General features: G+C 57.7%; 1 protein-coding gene across 1 annotated transcript; it reads right to left on the bottom strand.

The window, feature by feature from the left end:
• Positions 1 to 663: 663 nt before the first annotated feature.
• GNAI2 (G protein subunit alpha i2) lies at positions 664 to 21480 on the bottom strand. The gene is made up of 9 exons (XM_012771347.2): positions 21216 to 21480; positions 7080 to 7122; positions 6658 to 6799; positions 6322 to 6482; positions 3243 to 3371; positions 2713 to 2842; positions 2486 to 2639; positions 1857 to 2071; positions 664 to 1204 (listed from the first exon to the last, which is right to left on the bottom strand). The coding sequence occupies exons 1-8, from the start codon at positions 21331 to 21333 to the stop codon at positions 1881 to 1883; spliced, it is 1068 nt and encodes a 355-aa protein (XP_012626801.1). The 5' UTR covers positions 21334 to 21480; the 3' UTR covers positions 664 to 1204; positions 1857 to 1880.
• Between the last annotated feature and the right edge of the window lie 1940 nt (positions 21481 to 23420).

Raw genomic sequence — 23420 nt, 5'->3', positions numbered from 1 at the left:
GGAGGGCTGTGCCAGACCCAAGGCTGCAGAGTGCTGGGAGGAGAGGGAGACACACAGGTCCCTGCTGGAAAGTTCCCTAGTCTAAGTGGGAAAACTGAAGCTCAGAGCATTGGGTCTGAGTGTGACCCAGAAAGCTGAGCACCAGGACCCTGTCATGTGGGGACTGAAGACTGGATCACCATGACCTTGGTGTATCTTAGCCTGGGTCTTTGCCTCTGGGAGAGAAAAATACCCAGCAGTTTTTTCTTTCTACATTTTATTATTTCAAACCAGGTGAACAATTCCATAAAACGTGAAAAAAGCAAGGAAGTGTTCAACGCTGAATGCCCCGGGCCTGGGGCAAGGGCATGAGGGCACGGCCCCTCAGCAGGCAGCAGCGGTTCCTAGGTTAGCGCTAAGGAGCTACATTTAGGTTAATGGAGCCTGGGCCCAGGGCGGCTGGGGCAGGGCCCTCAGTGACGTTGGCAGTTGTCTGGAACAGCCCTTGGAACCCAATTCTGTGGAGGGCAGGGCAGGGGCGCTGCTCGCAGGGGGCGGCCAGCAGGGGGATGGGTGTAAACAGGCAGACACACTCAAGGCACAGAGTCACTGGAAGGGGGGCTGGGTGGGTGCTGGTCAGGATCTGACAGTTTTAAATAGTTTTTCTCTAAAAAGTTTTCTAGGTTTGCAGTTTTTTTTTTCCTTTACTTTCATTTTTTTAAAAAGCTACGAGAATGAGCAGGTGGACTGTGGTCTCCAGGAATGGTGGCGTCTCACGCTTCTTGTGCTTTTTCCTTTGGGGCCTCCGAGCGGCTGGGGGTGGGGTGGGCAGGAGGCTCCCTGTAAACATTTGGACTTGGGAGGGGGCAGGGGCTGGTGTTAGGCAAAGCCAGGGGTCCAGGCTGGAGAAGTGGGTGCCTCTCCAGACAAAGGCCTTGGGGGACTCAGCATGTGCTCCCCTCCCCCCCCACAGAACAAGACAATGGTTAAAAAACCAGAACAGATGCCCAGAAAGGGTACCATGGCCATTCCTGGCACCTCAGAAAAGGGCAGGCCTCAAATAGGGAGGCCTAGGGCAACCCCTCCACTACGTCTGGAGCTGAGGGAGATGGGGAGCTGAGAACAGAGAGAAGATAGGGGAAAAGCGGCTGGGGGACAGGCGGGGAGCGTGGTCTTCTTGCCCCTATCTTCCTTAGGGGCTGGGCGAGCAGAGTCGGCGGTGGCCCTGGGGAGGTAGAGGACAGTCAGGTCATGGGTCAGGAGGTAGCCAGTGTGTGCCTCTCTTCCCGTCTCCCTAGACAATGACCCTCTCCTTTTTTCCCACCCACTTATTACCAGGGACACAGTTACCACCCCTAGGAGCTAGTTTCTGTTGCTGGGTTACACAGGTGAGGGCAGTCACCCCCACCCCCAGCAGGGCAAGTGGGTCTAGCCTAAGCCCAGGACCCTCAGGTCCAAGGGAAAGGTGGCTAGGGGTGTGTATGGAGCTGGTCACAGTGACCAGCAGGAGGTGGGCCCTGCCCAGCATGCATCTTCTGTCAGGCCAGGGCAATGGCCTGGCGGGTGAGCAGGTGAGATTTCTCCAAGGAATATTGGGACAGCCCTCTAGTTCTGTCCCAGGGCAAGGCCAGGCTCTTCTGTCTGGACTACTGGGCAAGGCCTACCTGTGCTACCTCCTCAGTGCCCTGCGCCCCACTCATTTGACCCCTGATCCACCATCAGGAACTCCCTACCTTGTCCTCTGGTCACCTACTGCTCCCCCCACCCCGTTCCCCACCCCCACCTGGTCCCTCCCCCATCCCAACCCTGCCCCTCCCTGGGCTCCAGGCCCCACTCTGTCCTTGCCCAGCTCCCTGCCTCATGCCCCTCTGGCTCACCATCCTGCCAGGCTCCACTGCCCCTCAAAAGAGGCCGCAGTCCTTCAGGTTATTCTTGATGATGACGTCGGTGACGGCATCAAACACGAACTGCACGTTCTTGGTGTCTGTGGCGCATGTGAAGTGCGTATAGATCTCCTTGGTGTCTTTGCGCTTATTCAGGTCTTCAAACTTACTCTGGATGTAGCTGGCTGCCTCATCATACTTGTTGGCCCCTGGGGGAGACAAAATGGTGAAGACTTGTGCTGTGTGTGGGGCAGGCAGGCCCTGTCCTACAGGTCCAGTGAGGTTGTGCGCGTGTGGATGGGCAAGCAGATATTGTGTGCATGCATGTGCACACATGGCAAGATGTGTGGGTGCACACGCATGCCTGTGTGTAAAGAGGGTACCTGGTTGTGGGAAGGAGGATGCCCATGTGCCTGAGTTCAGGGATACATGCCCAGGTGTGTAAGAAGGGCCCCCATGTGCAGACACAAGTATACAAGCCAAAGTGAGGCACCAGCGCTTCGTGTATCCCATGGTCACCCATCTGTCCAGTAGGGGGCACCTGAGGGCCACCTGGTCACCACTGGCTCCTTTTGGGATAGGCACCGCCCCTCCCCAGCGGCCCGTCCCCACAGTCCCCACACCTGTGTACTCGGGGAAGCAGATGGTCAGGGGGCTTTGTGTGATCTTCTCCTCGAACAGGTCCTTCTTGTTGAGGAAGAGGATGATGGATGTGTCCGTGAACCACTTGTTGTTGCAGATGCTGTCAAACAGCTTCATGCTCTCATGCATGCGGTTCTGGGGGCAGGACGGTGAGGTCAGCGCCAGCCACTGCTCCCTCCCCACCCCCAGTGTTCCCTCAGCCTCTCACCATCTCCTCGTCCTCGGCTAGCACCAAGTCATAGGCGCTCAAGGCTACGCAGAAGATGATGGCTGTGACGCCCTCAAAGCAGTGGATCCACTTCTTCCGCTCCGACCGCTGGCCACCCACATCAAACATCCTGTGGCCGGACACAGGATCACCTTAGCTCTAGGAAGGGAGCCCCAAGGGAGGCTTTCTGCCCCATTTCACAGCCAGCAGACTGAGGACAGAGTGGGACAGCTGCCTTCATGGAATCATCCCCACTTGCCCACCTCACCCCTGGTTCTGGGCCAGGGCAAGTCTGGACTGGCTGGGCCAGGGGCCCAGACAGCAAGGAAGCTGCAGCCCGTGGGGCGGGGGCAGCAGAGGCCGTGAGCAAGGAGGCGTGGACGCACTAGGTATGAGGACATGCATCCCCAGGATAGGGCCTTGAGAAACCTCAGAGTGGGCTGGGGGCTCCTGGTCCGGCTCCTCCTTCCAGCCCAATGGTTGGCCGGTGCTGCCCCTCAACCCTCCACCCTGCCCACACGCCCGCTCACTTGAAGTGTAGGTCCTTGAAGGTGAAATGTGTCTCCACGATACCCGTGGTCTTCACTCGGGTCCGTAGCACGTCCTGCTGCGTGGGGATGTAGTCACTCTGTGCGATGCGCTCCAGGTCGTTCAGGTAGCTGGGGGTGGGGTAGGAGGGTCGGTGGGGGCCAGCTGGAAGAGGCCCCTTCCCTCCCATCCCCATTTCTCAGGCAAAGCCCTTGCCTCTTTAACCCTTGCCTGCATTCCATTCATTGCTCAAATGAAAAAGCCTGGTCCCTGTCATGTGCCTCCCACCCATGGAACAGGGCTGGAGGAGGTGTGGCTGTGTGGCTGGCCAGTTAGCCAAGCCCCAGCACCGAGGGTCTGGACCAGCCTTGCCTCGGACAGGAGCCAGGATGTCGGGGCTAAAGGCAAAGGGAGTAGGAGGGGACAAATTAGTCCTTCAGGGAGGTATTTGGGATGCTAATTATGGCACCAGCCGCAGAGCAGCCTGGTGTGGTCCCTCGATGTGGACCTGGACAGGTTGGGGCCTGCCAGGCCCTGTGGGCTCTTTGCCCAGTGCCCAATAAAATCTGGGCTCCTCAAGGGGAGGGCATAGACACCTGCTTGTCAGGGGTCCCAGGGCTCCTCATTATCAGCTCCCTTAATTAGTATTAATGCCAGCCCTGCTGGGACCTGCTCTGCTGCCTGCCTCAATACCCTTGCCATGTCTTGGGGGCTGGGTCCAGGCCTCCATGCTGCTGCCCTGTGCTGAATTCTCACTCCTGGGGCAAGGCTGCTGGGGCCAGCCCTTCGCTCCCACCAGCAGCCAGGCCAAACCCAGACAGAGGGAAATGATCTCAGAGACACAGGGACAGAACAGAAAAACAGGAAGGGCCGCTGGGGACCATGACGCATGTGCTGTGACCTGCATACTCCCCACCCTCTACTGACAAGAGCCTTCAGCCTCTCCTTTCTCCCTAATAGGTGGGTCACCCCAGGGACCCCTTGCCCCGCTGTAGTCTTAGAGGACTGCTGTGAAGAGGGTTGGACCATGCCTCTTCCCTGTGGCCTTCTCATCCACCCCCACCCCCGGTGGTCTTGTCAAAGCATAAACCTGCCTGGGAGAGCAGGGCCTGTGTTCACTGCCGAATTTCCTCTCCTAAAACAGTGCCGGGCACACAGTGGGTGCCTAATGTCTGGAGAATGAAGAAACAGGATGATGGAGAAGTGGGAAATAGCCCGGAGGTGGCTCTATCCCCATCCCCTTTGAATACTGTGAGCACTGAGGTGGCAATGATTGGTAGGGCTCACCCCTCCCTCCTCTATAACCCACAAGCTCTGCAGGTGGCTGAGCCTATGACCTCGGGGAGGGGTGGCACTGAGGCCTGGAGGCCCCTACAGCATTTGGCTGTGATGTCACAGCTCCTGTGCGGGGCCACATTCACGAGGGTATTAAGGCTACAGAGGAGGTTGGGAGGAGGCTGTCCATGTAACTGGGGAAGGGCTCAGGAATCACAGCTAGGCAAGACCCTCCTCCCCCTCCCCCTTGCCGAGGTCCAGCCCCTCTCTGGGCAGGCTCAGGATTAGAGGGGCAGTAGGAGCCAAAAGGGAATTCCAGGCAGAGGGAACGGCTTAAGCAGAGATAGGGGAGGGAAGATTAGAGTACAGGGACAGCAGCCTATCTGTGGCACCATCCCAAACCTGTGGATGTCTCCTATAGACCTGTGGCCACCCTCACTGGCTAACAGCTTGTCTGTTCTGCACCAGTCCTAGTATATGGTAGGAATTGCAGGGAAGGAGTTCAGAACTGTGGGCCAGGTCCAAAGGGTCCAGACCTGTTTCGCCTCTGGGACTCCTGTACCCTCTGCAATTCCCCAGCTGAGTCCTGGGCTCCAACCTCTATGCACACCTGTCACCTCCCAGAAAACCCTTTCCCCCTTGCAGCCCTCTCTGCAGCCAGCCTGTGTGTCTTCAAGCACAGCCACCTCTCTACTGCCTGGAATCCCTTTGCCCATCCCTCCCCTAGCCAGCTCTCATTCGGAGCTCAGCTGAGGCAGTCCCTCATCTGGACTACCGACACCCACCATGACACTGATACCCTAAGTTGTCACTGCATGGGGACTTGTCTGCTCCACTCATCACTGTCCTTGAAGCCTTGTACAGGGCCTGACACAGAGTAGGTGGCAGCAAATGTTCTTTAGAATGATTGTGGAAACAGGCCGGGCGTGGTGGCTTACACCTGTAATCCTAGCACTCTGGGAGGCTGAGATGGGGGGGATCGTTTGAGCTCAGGAGTTCGAGACCAGCCTGAGCAAGAGCGAGATCCTGTCTCTACTAAAAATAGAAATTAGCTGGACAACTAAAAATATATAGAAAAAATTAGCCGGGCATGGTGGCGCATGCCTGTAGTCCCAGCTACTTGGGAGGCTGAGGCAGAAGGATTGCTTTAGCCTAGGAGATTGAGGTTGCTGTGAGCTAGGCTGACGCCATGGCACGCTAGCCTGGGCAACAAAGCGAGACTCTGTCTCCAAAAAAAAATTAAAATTAAAAAAAAAAAGAATAATTGTGGAGACAGATCAGACTCAATTGGCTAGAAGAGATGTGCTGGATAAGCCACCCTGCTTGTCATTCCTTCTGGCTTTTCAGTACCACCCACCCCACCCTCATCCAAACCAAAAACAAGGCCTTCCAGCTTGAGCAAGAGCAAGACTCTGTTTCTACTAAAATAATAGAAAGAAATTAGCTGGATAACTAAAAAATAAATAAATAAATAAATAAATAAAAAATAAATAAATTAGCTGGGCATAGTAGCACATGCCTGTAGTCCCAGCTACTCAGGAGGCTGAGGCAGGAGGATCTCTTGAGCCCAGGAGTTAGAGGTTGCCATGAACTAGGCTGACCCATGGCATTCTAGCCTGGGCAACAGAATGAGACTCTGTCTCAAAAAAAAACAAAAACAAAAAAAAACAAAAAACAAGGCCTTAGTCACAAGCCATCAACTTCATAAACAGAGACCAGCAGTATCCTTTGCGGGGTACACAGGCCCTCCAATCCAGCCTGTAGTACAGACCCCCCCATCCCCTGCCCAGCCCCTGGAGCACTCACTAGGCGGCTGAGTCGTTGAGCTGGTACTCCCTTGAGCGGCCAAAGCAGGCCTGCACACCGTGGTCAGCCCAGAGCCTCCGGATGACGCCGGACAGGTCCTCAGGGAGCACACCCTGCTCCTCAGCAGTGCAAGACAGTGCAAACAGCTGCCTGGCGTCGTCCTGGGCACAGCGGTGGGTGGTCAGCCAGTTGAAGCAATGCACCCCCACCCTGCCTGTCGGAGGCAGGGAGACCTCTGGAAGGGGGCCCAGGCTAGGGTATTCTCAGATTCCCCAGGACAAGACTTGCCCTGAAGCTTTTTGGGAGGTGGAGAAGGGTGGGGCAGGGTGCACATACCGCGCGGGAGGGGTCAGCAAAGTCAATCTGCAGGTTGCCCATGGCCTTGACGATGGCCATGATGGACTGGATGGTGTTGCTGTAGACGACCGCCCGATACTGCCGGCATTCCTCCTCAGAGTAGCCATCCTCATGGATGATCCTGACAGCCAGGGGTCAGGGGTTAGGGTCCCCAGGGCACAGGGAGTTCCCATGGCTGTCCGGGACTGCTGGGGCCTACAGGGACCTGCTTCAGAGGAGGGGAAACTGCCCCTGACCCACTGGGACCTGAGGGTAGATGACTGCCTCTGAGAAGGTCCTGGGCCTTGCTAACACTGGCTGGGCCTGTACTGGGGGGCAGTGCCAGTCCAGAGGAAGAGGAGGGGAAATTAAAGTTTAAAGCAGTACCAGGTTTGGGAGCAGCCTCCCATTTCAGCACTTACTTCATTTGCTTGACGATGGTGCTCTTCCCTGACTCCCCAGCACCTGGAACAGAGGGCACAGGTGGTTAGAGGGCAGGCCCAGAAGGCCCCATAGGTGTGCAACAAGTGCTCAGCCACCTGCAGCCCTGGAGGCAGAACTCACTCTGCCCATCATTGCACAGCGCGATGGAGGCAGCTGAGCCTGGCAGGCAGTTGAGCTCTCACAGTGCAGCTGGCAGGGCCACAGTGGTCAAAGCAACCCAGAGCACCTGTGCCCCATGGCAGACTCTCCGTAGGCTTTTGCCTCCCACAAGCCCCACTGCCCACTGTGGCTGCCCATTGCTCCGGCTGAGTTCAGGGGGCTCGGCCGGAGACTTGAGGCCAGCCCTGTTGATTCCACATACGCAGGCTCGCCACCGAGGTAGTGGGTGCTGGACAACACGGCACTTCAGGCAGAGCTGGCAGGAAAGCGCCCTGCATACTCCAGGAGGGTGCAGCCCCTCTTCTCCCCACACACTGAGCCTTAACTGCCAGGGGCCTAAGCAGGGACAGTGTCACACTCCTGGATGTGGCCCAAGCCCTCTAGTCGCTTAGCTGAGGTCTGCACTGAGCAGATGGGGACTAACACCTGGGAGACATGCAGTATTGCTCTCTGTCACAACATACACACACACATACCCCTGTACCCACTCAAACTTCTTCCCTGGCCTGGTAGAGCCCTTGCCCCATGTTTGTCCTTAGCCGGTACTGAGAGATTTGCTGCATTCCCTCCTATGTTTGTCATGGCAGCCCCACAAGCATATACTGTTTCTGCTCCCATTTTACAGATAAGGAGCCTGGAAATTGAGGCTCAGAAAAGTCTTGGTCCAAAATCATGCAGCCCTGACTCAGAAAGGCAAGGGGTTGCATGGAACCATGATGCCTGGTTCTCAAAATATAGTTCAGACCCTGCAAGACAATGCTCAGGGACGGTGTTTACAAAAGCAGATTCCCAGGTCCCATCCCAGACACAAAGCCTGTTCTTGAGTAGTATAGCCCAGGAAGCTGCCTTCCCCAGGAAGTCTGTGCAAGGAAGTGTGAAGACCAGGCTGGGGCTAGAGGGAGAGGGGGCAAGGCCTCCCCTCGCTCCCTTGCTGCTCTCTGCCCTGAGCTCCAGGTAGAATGGCCCTCAGCTAGGCCCACTCTCCTTCCCAGCCTTTGCCCAGACCCTCTGCTCCTGCCCCATCACTGCCAGCCACACCTGCACCTGCCAGGCACCGACTCTTGCCACTTCCAGGCCTTTCCTCATGCTGTTCCCCTTGCTGGGCCTACCTGCCCCATGCCCCATCCAGTGTCCCATTTCTCCTCATCACTGTGGCAGGTCTGTCACTCTGTGCAGCTTAGCAGGGTGAGTGGTGAGGTCTGTGGGGAGGTCAAACTTAGAGACTCTGCTCCCCCTCTCCCGCATCCTTTGGGGCTAGTCAAGACCACCTCAGAGGATGAAGAAGCTGACACAGACTAACAGAAGCAGCAATAATAATATATGGCAGGGCTGTGATCAGCACCCATTGTGAGCCAGATGCTGTTCCATGTCTACCACATCCACTACTGACTTTAATCTTGTAATCTCTGCACAGCAATCCTGGGAGGTAGGTTCTTTCCTCACCCCCTAACAAATGAGGAAGCTGAGATGCAGAGAGGTGGAAGTCACACAGTCACAGTCCCCTCTGTGGGTAGCGCACCTTGCCCATAGTGTGGTACCTCCTCAAGCTGTCCTAAGGGCCTTGTACAGCAGCTGGGCCACGCAGTCCTCAGAGTCCAGCTGCCATTGTCACTGGGTTCACTCCCTGCCTCCCCAGGCAGACTCTGGTCCCAGTCTCTGCAGCACTCAACAAGCCATAGCAGGCACGGGACAGAGCGGTGGATCTTCCCAAGGGCCCTGCCTGCCTTCAGCTCCTGCCCAAGACCCACGTTTTCCCAAGTGAGACTGAGGTGAAGCTGTGGCCCTACAGGAATGTCCACATCTCAGCAGCCACCCTGAGAGGAAGAGTCTGAGCTCTCCTCACAAATGCCACCAGGTACTGGGGATCACTAGGTTTCTGACTGTCCCCGGCCTGCTTCCTGGGGTGGGGGCAGGGGTGCAGGCTTTGGGCAGGCAGAGGGGCGGTGGCTGGGGTAGCAGTGCCCTCTATCACTTCAGCCCATGCACTAGAAGCACCAGGTCCAGTATATCGCCTGGGTGAGGGCTGTGGTCAGATGGCAGCCCCACTCTCTCCCACTGGGCTGTGTGGCAGAGGAGCAGCCAAGATCTCACATACTAACACTCCTCCACCAGCAAAGCAGGGATGTGAGGAGATCCAAAAGCAGCACCCTAGTGATGCTCCATCACGGAGGCCCATCTGCCCCAGGGCCCAAACACCCGTCAGGGCCGGAAGGGCAGCAAGGGGAGCAGTGGCTTCCCACGTGCTCCCAGAGAGCAGGAGGAAGGGGCACATCCTGGAGCAGAGGAAAAACCAACAGCCACAGTCTCAGCCAGGACTGGGGCCCCCGCTGGAGCAGTGGAGGCCAAGAGGCTGAAGTTGATCACACAGCTGACTGATCATGCTGGCCTCAGCCAGGTGAACTGAGACTCAGAGGCAGGTAGATGTCCAGGGCACCTGAGATCTAGGATGAAGGTTGCCCCCTCCTGTGTGACTTTGGGACCCCTGTCCACCTGATGCATCAGTTTCCCTAGCTGGCCATTAGGGGTGGAGAGGGTATCTGGCCCTTTGGCCACTCTCGTAGTAGGCGGTGTGGGCCACTCTGTGACCCTGCGCAGTAATAGGGATAACAGCACAAGCTGGCTTTGCATCTGATTTTCCTAGCAACAGCAGACCTAGTAGACACCGAGGCAGGCAGCACCTGAGCAAGCAGGGCTGGGAGCCAGGACTCTTGCTCCCTGCCCCAGGCAGCTGGGGGCCCTCTGCACTGTTTCCTTCAAGTCTCAGTTTCTCCTCCTGAGGCCTCTCTCTCAAATTCTAAGAGTTAGGAGGACAATCTCTGCCCTTTGCAGGGGCATTGCAAAAAGAGCCCCACTTGACAGGTAAGTAAAACAAGGTCATGGAACCTCTAACCCTGGATGCAGGGCGGTCCCTTTGTCCTTCCAGAGCTGTGACTCAGGAGGGAAGCAGTGAGTGGTAGGACAAGGCACGGTGCTGGCGGCCAGGCAGGAAGCAGGGGGAGCACGAGGACAGAGTCATGGCCATGGCCCAGGAGCAGCTCCAGCAGAGAAGCGGCCAGGAGCAGAGGTGGGTGGAGCCACAGCACCTGCATGGAACGGGTGGGGCAAAGATCCTGGCTCTCGGGCAGCCCACAGGTTAGGTGTCTTGGGAGCTGTGGGGCAGCAGCCTCATTCTTCCCTCTGGCTGGACCCCTTTTCCATTGGGATCTGATGGATCTCCCCTGCCAGATAAGCTGATATGTGGCCCAGTGTTTTGCTGGCACCCTGAGTGTGAACACCTAGCTCCCCGCACTCATCCCTGTGCCCTCCTCTTAGGAGAAGGAGCTTCACCAACTGACTCCAGGTTGCTGCAAAAGAGCCAATAGAAGGTGGCAGGAGTCGGCCCCTCCTGCCCACAGAGAGCCCCATCAGGTGCTCCATCCCCAGCTGGGGGAGACCAGAGAAGCCCACAGAGGTTCCCTGGGGTGGCCTTGGTATTCTCACTGGGCCACACCTCTTCCTGCCAAGGAAGAGACCTCTGTAGCTCTTGCCTGTGGCGCAGCTGCTGGGCCCACAGCAGGCAGGTGGTAATCGCAGTGATGCGCTGGGCACTGGCAACTGCTCTGCATTGGAACATCTGCTTCCACTCCAGGAGCCCCGATGGAGGAGGGGGCCAATGGGGGAAGGGAAACAGCAACACCCACCTGCGTGAACAAGGCCAGCAGGGCCTCTGCAGCAAGCGACGGGCCCACAGGTCCTATCTCTTGGTGCTTATCCCTGGCCCCAGCATTCAAGTCACTGCTGTCTGTTCATCTGGGACCTTCAAACTCCTAGATGAGGCTTTGATCTGCTGGGAGGCTGTCAAATGCTGCTGTCCTCAGGTTCCTTTGTGCAGAGGCTGCCAAGCCTCAAGTGGCTGACCAGCCCACCTCTCACTTTCAGATCCTCTGCCAGGGGGAGGTCCAGACCTGCCACAACTCTGATGCCCATCCTGATCCTTCCTGAGATCTCCCTGAGGTTCAAGTTATCACTATTTTTCTACCCTTTGGAAAACTGCAGATTCTCTCCAAACCTCTCATTCCAGCAGCTTGTAATGACCATGCTGTGCTGGTCACTGCAATGGCAACCTGCAGAGTGGACTGCTGTGGTCACCTCATCTGAAGGAGAGCTTTTGAAGACTTCAGATAAAGAACAGATGAAGAATGGGAAACAGTGGCCGACAGGCTGATTCTCAGCAGCGGTGGGTCCCTGCTGGGACAGGAGTAGAGCCACTAGCTCCTCTACTGGCTTTTTGCTCTGAGTTCATTACTTCCCTTCCACACAACCCGGCACTCCTGTAACTCCTACATGGCCAGGGCCTTCCTCCTGACCAGGGGCCTCACCGCTGACAGTGTTCACCAACCCCACACTCTCAGAAAGCTGGGCAGGCTGTGTAAAAGCCCTCCCTGCAGAGAGTTCCATGCTGGTGGGCTCCCCTGGAACACATGGGGCTAGGCAGAGCTGACGTGGCAGGCCTGAGGGCAGAGATTCTCATAAGCCTGTGGCTGGGACCACAGGGTAGGCTTGGGCAGCAGCCCAGCTCAAACCCACAGCAAGCACCGGGTGGGCCCACACCCTGGGCCACAACCACCCAGCCTACCCCAGTGGGGCAAAGTGGGGAAAATGGGGTTGAGCCCTGGGAAGCCCACCCCAAAGGCGGCCTGCACACCACCTCCTACTTTCACCCCAGGAAGGTGCCACATCTCCAGCCCAGCCTGCCCTTCTCATGATCCCATCCTACTGCTCCCCTTCGCTCTCCACCTCCCTCCCCTGGTCCACACCCGTCCCAGGCCCCGCCACCACCAGAGGGAGCCCGAGCCCAGCAGCCAGAGACACAGTGGAGGAGGTGGGGGCTGGGCAGGGCCAGGAGCGTATTTTCAGAAAAGCAGCCTAAACTAGGGACGGCTCCGGGAGGTGCCCCACCCACCCACGGCTCCCTGGGAAGCTCCCAGCCAGCAGAGACAATGGGAATAGGAAGGAGGGGGAGAGGGCCCAGCCAGACAAAGGCACTCTAAGCTCCGCCCCTGGCGTCTCTTCCTTCCTCCAGGTGCTGCTCTTTGGCCCTGCACTCTCTCCAAGGAGGCTAAGCACAGGTCTGGCCCTGGGAGGCAGAAGGGGCCTTGCAACACCCCCACCCATGCGTGTGGCCTAGTCTTAGAACCAGATGCCCCAACAAACACAGCGTGTCCCTCCGTCCAGACTCGGCACTCAGGCTGCCTCCAGCAGCTTCCAGGGGTTCCTTATGCCCATCAGGGAAGCACTAACCAGGACCTGGCTTGCTACTGCCAAGTCAGGGATCTCTGTGCAAGGGAAACTGAGGCCTGGATTCCTGCCCAGACATGGGGAGGGCTTTCTGGGGCAGGGCTATGTCTCCTTCAGTGAGGCTCCGTCCACTGTACACAGGGAAACTCAAGCTCGGTGTGAGGAAGGCCAGCCTGCAGTAAAGGAGGCCCTGAAGCTCCTTTGTCATTGGCCCCTCAGGCCACAGATCTCACTCTCTGCAGGAGCCAGGAGATGCTGGACCAGACCCAGCACACAAGAAGCCAGGACATTTGGCCTACCACTCTTCCTGGACGCTTCCTCATTTCAGGAATCCTTTTGCTGTTCTCAAGGCACTAGAATACATGGCATCACAGGTCCCTGCACTGGGCACAAAGATGGAAGAGGACAGCTTGAGGTCACACAGTGAGGACGGTGAGGGATTGGGCCCTCTGGGATCCAAAGTCTTGAGTGGCCCTGAGGTTGCATGGCCTCATGGCCCAGAGAGGCTTGGTCGCTTCTGCTCTTGCTTTCCTAAGCCTTTCTTGGGTCCCTCAGCCACCTGGTCTGACAACATAGAACACAACTTCTATGAACCTCCAAGGGAGAGGGCAAGGCCCTGCCAGGCCACAAAACTCAGATTCAGAGGCCATGGAGTTTGAGAAACTGGCCTCACTAGCCATCATGCAGTCATGACACCATGGTCACGTTCAGCTGCCACCTGGTACCATACACACACCACTGAGCCTGTTCTCACAGTGGGAGCCCCACAGGGACACTCTTCCCTTCCACTCCTCTGGACAACTACCAGTCCCAGAGGCCCCCACCCTGCAACAGCTTCTGAGCCTTCCTCAGGCCTGGTCTCAGGCCCTCTAAGATTGGGGGTTGTGGGAGAAACAAGCAAAATATTAGAGAAAAATGAAGTGCTAAGTTGCCAACTATGACATGAGCATCACTGTGAGGGGGCATGGACTAGGAGGAAGGCTGGGAAGTAAACACCTGTATGTAGGATGAGGTCCCCCCATGACCACACGGCACATTTCTAGTTTCCACAGTATAGAGATTCATGCACGGTGTCTTGGCTCCCACATTCCAGGGCAGACAGCCCCCTTCCAACATCCAGGGATTAAGGCCCCTGACGCAGGGCCCCTAGGCGTATGCAGAACACACGTGTCCCTGCACAGCATCTGCCCGTTGTCCTGACTGATCAAGACTGATCAATTCCCGCCAGCTGGCACACACTCCCAAGGGGCCACAGTATTCAAGGGCAGGTGCTCAGTCACTACCTGGGTCCTATTTTGGCATATCCACTTACTGTGTAAATCATATGAAGTCCCTGAGCCTCAGTTTCCCCATCAGTGAAATGGGTGTAATGTCAGCCCAGCCTCACAGGATTAAATCAGACCATGAAGAGTCCAGCTCCACACAATAGCAAAGGCTCAATCAGAGGCAGCTGCTGTTATCACCAGAGGGGAAACTGAGGCCCAGTGAAGGCACCCCCACCCCCAGTGGGTAGTGGCAGTGGGGAATCCTTAGGCTGGGCCAAAGGCTCCTCTGTCCCCTGCCAGGTGGGGGAAACCCACAGTGAGCTAATCCCGGGGTTGCTGCTCCATTTCCAGGCATTCATCTCGGCCTGTGGCTGGCCTTCCGGCTTTGGAGGGCAATGGCCGCTCGGGAATCTAAGAGCAGCCCTCTGCCTTCCTGCTAGCCCTCCTGCCAGCATCCCTCTCCCAGCCACCACTTCCTGTGGCCAAAGGAGGGGCCTGGAATCCTTCTCAGAGGCACCACCTTCTCTGGGATCCTGGGCCCAGTAGTTCCTGGGGCAGGACAAGGGACAGAACTACCCGGATTGGCCCAATGCAGTGACCGCCAGTAGGGTGGCCCATAGGAGAGCAGAGATGAGCCTGGGCAGGTGCGTACCTCCTAAACACCCCCAGCTGACAAAGGCCCGGGGCTTGTACCCCCTGCCCCAGCACAAAGCAGCCTTCTTGGCTTCTTCCTCTTTTGGGCTCCTCCTCCCCCAGCTGCTTCCTCCTTTTCCTCTGGTGTGGACACCACTTCCCTGAGAGGCCCAGCCCTGCCATGCAGACTTCACTGCCCCCTCCTCCCTGCTCCCTGCCTGGGGCGAGATAAGGATCTGTGGGTGCTGCCATCAACATTGCCTCTGCATGTCCCGAGGCTGTAACAGGAGGCTGTGAATCCCCCAAGCTACAAAGACACCTTCTCTCCAAGAAGCTTTAGAAGATGCCACATTTAGGCCTTTGCTCAGACTGGCCTGGCACTACCTTCCAAGCCTTGTATGTATACACAGAAGGCCAAACTGAAGGTCCAGACCACCAAATGTCTAGTGAGATTTGGGAGATTATTCCTCCCAAACCACCAAGAGCAGCCACAGCCCCAAGAAGTAACATCAAGGTGTGGGTGGGATTGGGGGTTAGTAAGAACAAGAGCTCCAGGCTAGAGGGGCTGGGTGGGACTGGGCAGAGGGGGCCCCACCCTGCACCTGTAGCTGAGGGAGGGGCTGTCTGAGAGCATCAGGTACCAAGGCCACCATCAAAGGGCCCAATCTTTTGCCCTGCCCAGGGCACCTTGCAGAGCCTTCTTAGGCAGGGCCATCAGCTGTGGCCAGACCAGAGCCTGCTGATCCCCTCCCTGTCCTCACCGAACTCCTAGCCTGGGACTCCTGGCCCAAGATGCTGAGAAGGTGAGACAGCTGCCTGGCCTGTGCTTTGCTCCCATCTGCCCAGCCCTGCCTCCCCCACAGCTCAAACGGGTGTCAGGGAGGCAGCACTTGGGCTGTGGGTCAGACTGTCTCATTCTGTGCTGGGAGTGTGGTCAGGGCTGGCCGTGGTCCCTCAGTGGCTAAGAGCTTGGGGCACACAAAGCTTCCTCCATCCTGTTCCTGCCAAGTGAATGGCTGGCTTTTAGAGACAAAGACCAAGAGACACACAGCCAGGGACTGAGATTAAGGGCAGGGTATATAGAGCCAGTGAGCCTGCCTGTGGCCCAAGCAGCCTCTATCCCAGTTGCAGTGCTAGAGACCTAAGGACCTCACTGGGATCTGATCACACTTCCCTCTTGGCACTACCTGCTGCTGCTTCCTGGGTAAACAAATGTTCACAGGCCTGGGACACCAGCAATGCCACTCAGTGACCATGTCTCTGAGACCAGCACAGGGAGGGTTTCCCCACTTGCTGACAGGCTGCCCAGTTGCAAAGTGGTCCTTGACCATGCCCAGTGCCCATGTACCAGCTTAGGCTCCACTTCAAACACAGTGGGTGGCTTGATGTCCCCTCAGGGCTTCTGGCATGGAAGCCTGTGCCTCCAAGTCAGGCTTGACTTCCACCTCCAGCCACAGCTCATTCTTTCTGTCCTTACCACCTGCACTGCCCTCTGTCCAGGGTTCCCTACCTCCCACCTCCATCTGCCTGGGATCCCCCCAGCTGAGCTCCAGTTGCCCTGATTCACCTAGTCTCCCGGTTCAGGGACATCCCTTATAGACCTAGCCCCAAAGCTTTGACTTCTCATGTTGGCTGCACCAATATTGGCTGATGGGCAGGGCCCAAGCCTAGCGAGACTGGGCAGATGCAGGCAAAGGGGTCGGAGATGGCATGGCCCCCCCTCAACTCCCTAGTGTGGGAGTTCTATCCCAGCCGGCTCTTGCAGACAAAGCCTTGCCCAGCCTGGGGGAGGGGTGGGAAGAAGAGAGTCAGAGGCCCAAGCCACCCCGCCCCCCATTCAAGTGCTAATGAAATCCAGCCGGGAAGAAGAGGGCTGGAGGAGAAAGTCAGAGCTGGAGGCCCGCCTGGGTACCAGCCCACCTGGCACCCAGGCCCCGCCACATCCCCAACTCTAGGCCCCTAGAGTTTGGGCCTAAGGTCCCCAGGACAGTCTGTCACTCCAGCTGACACCAACTATCTATATGGCTTGGTTTCCCCACTTGCTGTGAGCAGCTGCCTGAGAGCAGAGCATGGGGTTTCTGAGGGCATTCATACTAGGTCCAGGTAGCCTCTAGGGTGGGAGACCGCTTTCCACCACACTCTTAGCTCTGCAAGAGTCGGCAGCAGGTCCCTCACCCATTTTCATACCTCCAGGCTCTGGTGCACTGTCCCCACAACACTTGTGGCTACAGGCAGGCACCCCTGTCCCCAGGTTATGCAGAACTGCCAGGGCTTCACCTGATGAGGGGTTTCTCGGCCAGTGTCCTAGGTGGAGCTGGGATTCAAACCCAGGTCTGTGTGACCCCAGGAACTGGTCCAGGGAGGGTGAGCCTCCTTCCTCTAAGCCAGGAAACACCCACCCAAGGCTTTTTTGTAATCTAGGCCAGGTCTTCCCGCTGCAGTGCCCCCCTTGCAGAGTTGGTCCCTCTGACCCCCAGTGTCTGGCCCTGGCAAATGGTGTTCATTTTTCAAGGCTACCCAGAGACTGCCTCCTCCACAAAGGCCCCCTCACAGGCACTGCTAGAGTCTACCCACTACCGAGCCAGCCACGATCCTAGGCCAGCCTTGCCATCTGTCTCCAGCCAGACCAGGCTCCAAGTGGCAGCCCCAGGATTACACTTATCCCTCTCCCTGCGAGCTATGCCCTATTCATGGAGGTGTTCAATAGCTTCCATATTCTTTCCACACACATTTATTAGGCACCTATAGTATGCCAGCCCTTTGCCAGAGACCCAGATGGGACAAGGGTCACAAAACTCCCTTTTCTTGTGGTACATTTAATTGAATCCTTGCTATGCTCAGTCTCTACACTGGCCAGGCTCAGAACTTCTGCAGCATTGCTCTGGTCTAAGCCCCAGGGCTATGGGGCAGCCCCAGCTGCTGACAGCTGGAGCAGCCAGCTCAGGCTCTGTTAACTAGTGAAGTGTCAGAGCAGCAGCCCTGCAGCAGGCCCAAAACAGCCTAAGTTGGGAATAATACAAAGCTACTCTCCCATATGAACAGTTAGAGTCCCTACTGTGTGCTGTGCCCTGTGACAGGCGGCAGGCTGGTCATCAGGAGTTCCTCACAGGCTGGGGTAAGGGCTGACTCCGAGCTGCCAGCACAGCCTGTGGTGGGGCTAGGGGGAAACAACCCAAAGAACTTTTCTCAGTGTCCCCTTAACCCTGGTCATTGGCTCTGCACTGGGCCCCTGCCACCTGCCCACGGTATGCCAAACTGCGGCTCAGTGACCACCTCCTTACTCCTCCTCTACTCATCCCCCAAACCAAGCTCAGAGGACTCTTCATTCAACAAACAGCTGAGAAGGACCCAGTAGGTGCCAGGCTCCATGCTGGGCACAGAAAAGAAGAGGACACAGCCCTGCCCCTGCAGTCTCGAGGGAAAGCAGCTGGGCAAATACAGCACTCTGAAGGGGAAAACAGTAGCATGGGAGCCAGAGATGTTTTAGCAGCCTCCATGGAGGGAGGATGTCAAGGAAGGATCCTGGGAGGTGATCCCTGAATAAAGTTTTAAAGAACGCGGTGGCTCACGCGGTGGCTCGCGCGGTGGCTCACGCCTGTAACCCTAGCACTCTTGGAGGCCGAGGCAGGTGGATCATTTGAGCTCAGGAGTTCGAGACCAGCCTGAGCAAGAGTGAGACCCCGTCTCTACTAAAAATAGAAAGAAATTAATTGGCCAACTAAAAATATATAGAAAAAATTAGCCAGGCATGGTGGCACGTGCCTGTAGTCCCAGCTACTTGGGAGGCTGAGGCAGCAGGATCACTTGAGCCAGGAGTTTGAGGTTGCTGTGAGCGAGGCTGACACCACAGCACTCTAGCCGGGGCAACAAGAGTGAGACTCTGTCTAAAAAATAAAAAAATAAAGTTTTAAAGAACAATCAAGTAGGAAACAACAGAGGCAAAGTCCCAAGGGTAAGAGAGAGCTGTTGTATTTATACTCTAAAGACTTCCTGAAGCCAACAGCAGATACTGTCTCTCCTTTTTCTGCGAGGCTTTCCACACAAGCCCATCCCAAATCAAAGACTCTTGCTCTCCCCAACCCCCTCACACACACTCTGGCTTCCTTTCTCCTAAGTGCCCAGCCCAAGGCCCCAAATCCCACTTTAGTGACTTGGGTCACTAAAGCTGAACTGGGTAGGGATGGGGAGTATCCTTGGAGTAGGACTGGTATCAGCTCCTCTGCTCCCCCAACCAAGAGGCCAGGAAAAACTCTTTTGCCAATATGTACCACATCTGCCTCTGCCCTGGTGACAGTGACTGTGCCTGCCTGCTGGCAGGGCTACCCAGGACTGGAAGGAGCCAGTGTGCGGGCGAGGCAGTAGGCGTGGTTCTAGCTGGGAGGGAAGGCTGGCAATTGCCCAGCCTGAGTCCCGTTGCCCTGACAGAGTCTCCCGCTACCTGGGACAGGTGCCCAGAACTCTGAACCTGCCACAGCTGGGCTCCCATGGCCACCTTATACCTGGATGGAGAAGAGATGGCTCAAGCTAGGACCCCTCCCCGGGCAGCCAGGGCACATCGAGTCTTCAGTATCAGGCAGAGCTTGAGCTCAGCCCTTTGTAGCACAGCTCTGCAGGGTCTTAACCCCCACGGGAACCTCCAGGAGGCTCTTGTTCTCCCCAACCTGAGCCCGAGCACTCCTTTGGCTCAAACAGAGGAAGCAAAGTCCAGAGGGGCAGGACACTGGGATAGACTCTCCACACTAGAAAGTGCTGAGCCATACCCTGCATCCCTGGCTGCCACCAGCCCACTGTGGGAGGGGTTGCTAGGTCCCACCTGTCTGGCCAAAGAGCTGAGCCAGGCTCCAAGGCACAAGCCTAGTGGGATGAAGGACTCTGCTGGAGTTGGCACAGAACTGGCCAGGAGCCCTGTGTCTCCAGCCCTATGTTCCAGTCCCACACCTCTCAGCCACCACAATAACTGCAATCAGCCTGGGGAGAGGCTGGCTACAGGCTCCTTGCTGGGCACTGGGAGGCAGTAGTACCGGAAGTGCCCTCCCCAGGCCCAGCGGGCAGCGGCAGCAACGGGCAGACGGGCATTCCGCTGCGTCGACACCCACTCACTGCCGCTGCCGCACTCACAGCAGAGACAGGAAGAGGCAAGCGCCCAACGCAAAGCAGCCCAGGAGGCTGGGCCGCCGCCCCTTCCCGCCCCTTCTCTTCCTCCCAGGCAGCAGCGGAGCGGATGCCATTTTGAAACCTCTGGGGCTGTGCCCCCAAGGCTGGGCCTGCAGGGACAGTCAACAGATGGTCCAATAATGGACAGAAGTGCTGTTCCTTAGCCACAGGCCCAGCACAAAAAGCCCCCCTTTCACAGCCTGGGGCCCTGTGGCAGTTTTGGGGCTGAGGGCCACACCCCCCACATTCTATCCAGCCTATAACACTGCTGCGCTGCTGCAAGGGCCTCCCTTCCCCCAACCCTGAAACCCCCCAAATTAAAATCAGGCTTACACTGGGCACCACCCCTGCTCCCCAGTGGGAGGCTGGACAGAGACAACCACCAGGCTCACTGTCTTTGCAAAGGGCCAGCCCTCACAGATGCTCAGAGGCACTCTGGCCCACCCCCAGTAGCCTCTCAAGCCCTCATTCAGCCAGTACCACTACCCCTCACAGGGCCCCAAGATGCAGCAAGCCCTCGGAGGCCATGTCCCAGGCCTTTTAGCCCAGAAGGGGTGTGGGAAGCCCAGCACCTATCAGGAGATCTCCTTGGCCACAGGGCAGCAATATGTCGGCTGTCTCACCACTTCCACTTCCCCCCACCCCTCCAGCAGCCACCATCTTCCCTGGCTTGGAGGTAGCCACAACCCCAACTCCTCCATACTCCCTCCTACTTCCTAGACTGGCCTTGGAAACTAGGAAACATACAGCAAGTGGAACCTCCCTGGGAAGCTTGAGGCCTAGCCCCCTTCCTCAGCACGGACCAGTGGAATCTCAGTCCAGCCCCTTAGGGGTCTGCCTAATGCAGCCTAGGCCTTCTTCAGCCCCTGGCCCCCTCCTCCCCCCCAGCCCATCTGGTGCAGGAGGGGTGGAGGAATCTGAGGAAGGCCAGGTTGGGGGAGAGGACTTAAGGGAGGAGGAGCAGAGGGTGTGGGGAGTGATGCGTGCAGAGAGGGATCTGGTGGGCCAGAAGCAGGAAGCAGGGGTCTCCGTCTCAGAAGGGGCTCCAGGTGGGGAGAGGGCTCAAGAGCAGTTTCCCACTTGAGAGGTCCCTTGGGGTCAGAGCGCACAGGTGGAGGATACAGATTCCAGAATAGGGATGGGACACAGAAGGGTTAGGAGGGAGTGGGTGGGGGCCTGGTAGGGGCCCCAGGGGATGCTCATGCCCAATAGGAAACAGAAGGTGCAGGTGGGAGAAACAGGTGGAGCCTGAGGGTGGGGACCAAGTGAGGTTCTGGGGGTTTGGATAAACTCTAGGGAAGGATGGAAGGACAAGGTAGGGGCTCTGAAGTTCTGTGAGATTGGTTAGCAATAGCGGATGGCCACGCAGCATTCTGGGCAGCCAGTGTTAGGGCACCGTTGGTTTTGAGGGGTCTGGGATGAATTGGGGGTCTGATCTGGAGTCTGGGTTAGGACCAAAGGTTTATACCAACCCAGAGTTTCTAACCCTATTTGGGGGTCCTGGCCAGGCTGGACTTGGGGGTCCAGGCTAGGTCTGGGAGTTTGAAGCCCTTATCTGGCAGTTAAAGTCCTCGTCTGGGGATTCGAGCCGGGAATCAAGGGTCCCAGGACGGGGTGCGGCCTCACCCAACAGCAGCAACTTCACCTCCCGCGCCGCCTTCTCGCCGTCCTCCCGCAGGTTCTTATCGATCATCTTAGAGCGCTCGGCCGCCGCCTTGTCCTCGGCGCTCACGGTGCAGCCCATCCCGCCGTCCGCCGGCCCGGCCGCCGCCCGGCCCCCACACGGCCCACGGCCCGGCTCGGCCCCGCCCGACCCACTCCGCTCCCGCCGCCGGCCCTCAGCGGGCAGCTCTCGGATCGACAGCTCCGAGCGTCTGCGGGAGGCGCCTTCCCGGCCGCCGCGCACCGACGGCGGGGCGGGCCGGGGGTGGGGCTCCGGCGAGCCGAGCCGAGGACTGGGCCGGGGCGGGCCTGGAGGTAGGGCCCGAGGAGGTTCGGGGCTGGTGACTGGCTCGCGGCGCAGCGCAGGGACACGGCGGGCTCCGCCCAAGCTCCGGCCTGTGCTGGGGGGGCAGCCAAGCGGAGCGAAGGCAACAGGGGAGGAGCCAAGCCCGGCCCCGCGCTCCCGCGGGCTGCAGGCGGGGCCGGGCTCCGATTGGGCGGGGCCGCGGGGCGGGCGGAGCTCTTGGCCGGAGGGTGGGGATCCGGTGCCCTCGCGGGCCGCGCAGGAACCAGCCCTAGGAGTTTCTGCGAGTTGGCGACTAGGGTGGAGGAGGCGTGTCTTGGTCCCTTGTTAAAGTTAATGAACCCAATAAACTTGTTTGGGGATCTACAGAACCCAGGGGCCTTTCTGGACTGCGGTTTTCTGTCTTAAGGCAGGTTTGCCCCCTTCTCTCCCTAGATTTCAGCAAATCAAAATAATAATGATGATGATGACAACAACGACGACGACGGACGATGGTGATGATGAAGTCTATTGCCACCTCTACACCTTTGCCCAGGCTGTCTCCCTCTCAGCTGGGTGCCTTCTCTAGTCATCCAAGGCTTATCCATCCTTCCCTGATCTGCTGCTGGGAGGCATTTCTCCTGCAGGCAGCCATCCTGAACTCCAGTCTGGGACCAGGCAACCAGGACTCAAGGGAGAGTGAGAGAGAGAATAAGAGGGAGGGAGGGAGGGGAAAAAGAGAGAGAAAAAGTAAGTTATTGCCCCTGGACTTCTGTAAACAAAAGTGGCCATGATCTTATGGCCTGTCCCTTCCATGGCCTGTCCACCTCTGGGGGAGGCTATGATCCCATGCCCCACCCTTCTGCAGCCTGTCCCCACTGGGTAATGGCTACAACACTGTGGTTGGGCAAAGGTGAGGTGGAAGCAGCAGTGTTTCTACCTGAACAAATTTCAAGTCTTTCTGGTCCTGCTCTCCAGGAGAAGCCCACAGCTCCAACCTTGATTGGACATTTGAAGGGTCTGCCAAGGACTACCCAGGAAAGTGTTCTGTGTGGCCCCACTGCCATAAACCAGGGAGGCCCCAGCCCTGGGAAGGTGCTGGAAGTCAGGCAGGGAGCCTGTCACTAATGCTTGGCCATCCACAGCCCCCTGTTTAGCACAGTCCCCCTCCTTACTACTCTGGCAAACACCTTGTTCTAGCTCCCAGTCCTCAGGCTGTCTGTTCTCCCTGGAGTGTCTGTGTCTCCCTAACTGAATGTCTCCCTTGTTGAGGAGTCACTGGCCTGTAAGTTCTCCAGTGAATCCTCCAGGGCTCCCTCCTGCCTGGAGCCAGAGCTCACCCAGGCACTGCCACAGGCATGCAACAGTGAAAACACATGATGCCCACCAGGGACAGAGAGAGATATGCTCTATACATCCACACGCAGCCTCCAACGTGTCTCAAATTCACAGAACACACTATGAAAATGCATGCACCCAGCCAAGAACAGTCTGTCCACGCACAGACTACAAACCCAGCTCCAAGGAGGACCCCTTCCCCTGACCCCCCCCCCCACTGCTGGCCCTGCCCCAGGCTTGAGAGCTGATCCTCCCTCCTCTGGCCTCCCTAGCCTGCTCCTAGCAACAGCCAACAGCTCTCTCAGTTGCCAGGCAACAGGGAGAACCTGTCAGCCCCTTGGAGGCCCCACTCTCAGGAGGTGGGTGAGACACAGACCCCAATCTATGAGGGCAGGGCAGGATGGGGCCACTGAAAGGAATGGCCTCCCCCAGCTCTAAACCTGGTCCTTTGGTTCTTGCACCCTTCCCAGGAGTCAGCCACTCCTTTCCAGCCATGTACTCTTCCAAGGGAGTCCAGCAAACCCAGCTTCCACGCTGCTGGCTGCTCC

This window comes from Microcebus murinus, chromosome 1, assembly GCF_040939455.1.
Source record: "Microcebus murinus isolate Inina chromosome 1, M.murinus_Inina_mat1.0, whole genome shotgun sequence".
Classification (NCBI taxonomy): domain Eukaryota; kingdom Metazoa; phylum Chordata; class Mammalia; order Primates; family Cheirogaleidae; genus Microcebus; species Microcebus murinus.
This window is presented reverse-complemented; position numbering and strand designations above follow the sequence as displayed.

Bases quoted from the DNA above. Each gene is read 5' to 3' on its own strand.
- GNAI2 (XM_012771347.2), bottom strand. From the start codon at position 21,333: ATGGGCTGCACCGTGAGCGCCGAGGACAAGGCGGCGGCCGAGCGCTCT. The intron at 6,483-6,657 runs GTATGTGCACCC...CGCTGTGCCCAG, and splicing joins TTGCTGACCCCTCCCGCGCG to GACGACGCCAGGCAGCTGTT. The intron at 2,640-2,712 runs GTGAGAGGCTGA...TCCTGCCCCCAG, and splicing joins TAGCCGAGGACGAGGAGATG to AACCGCATGCATGAGAGCAT.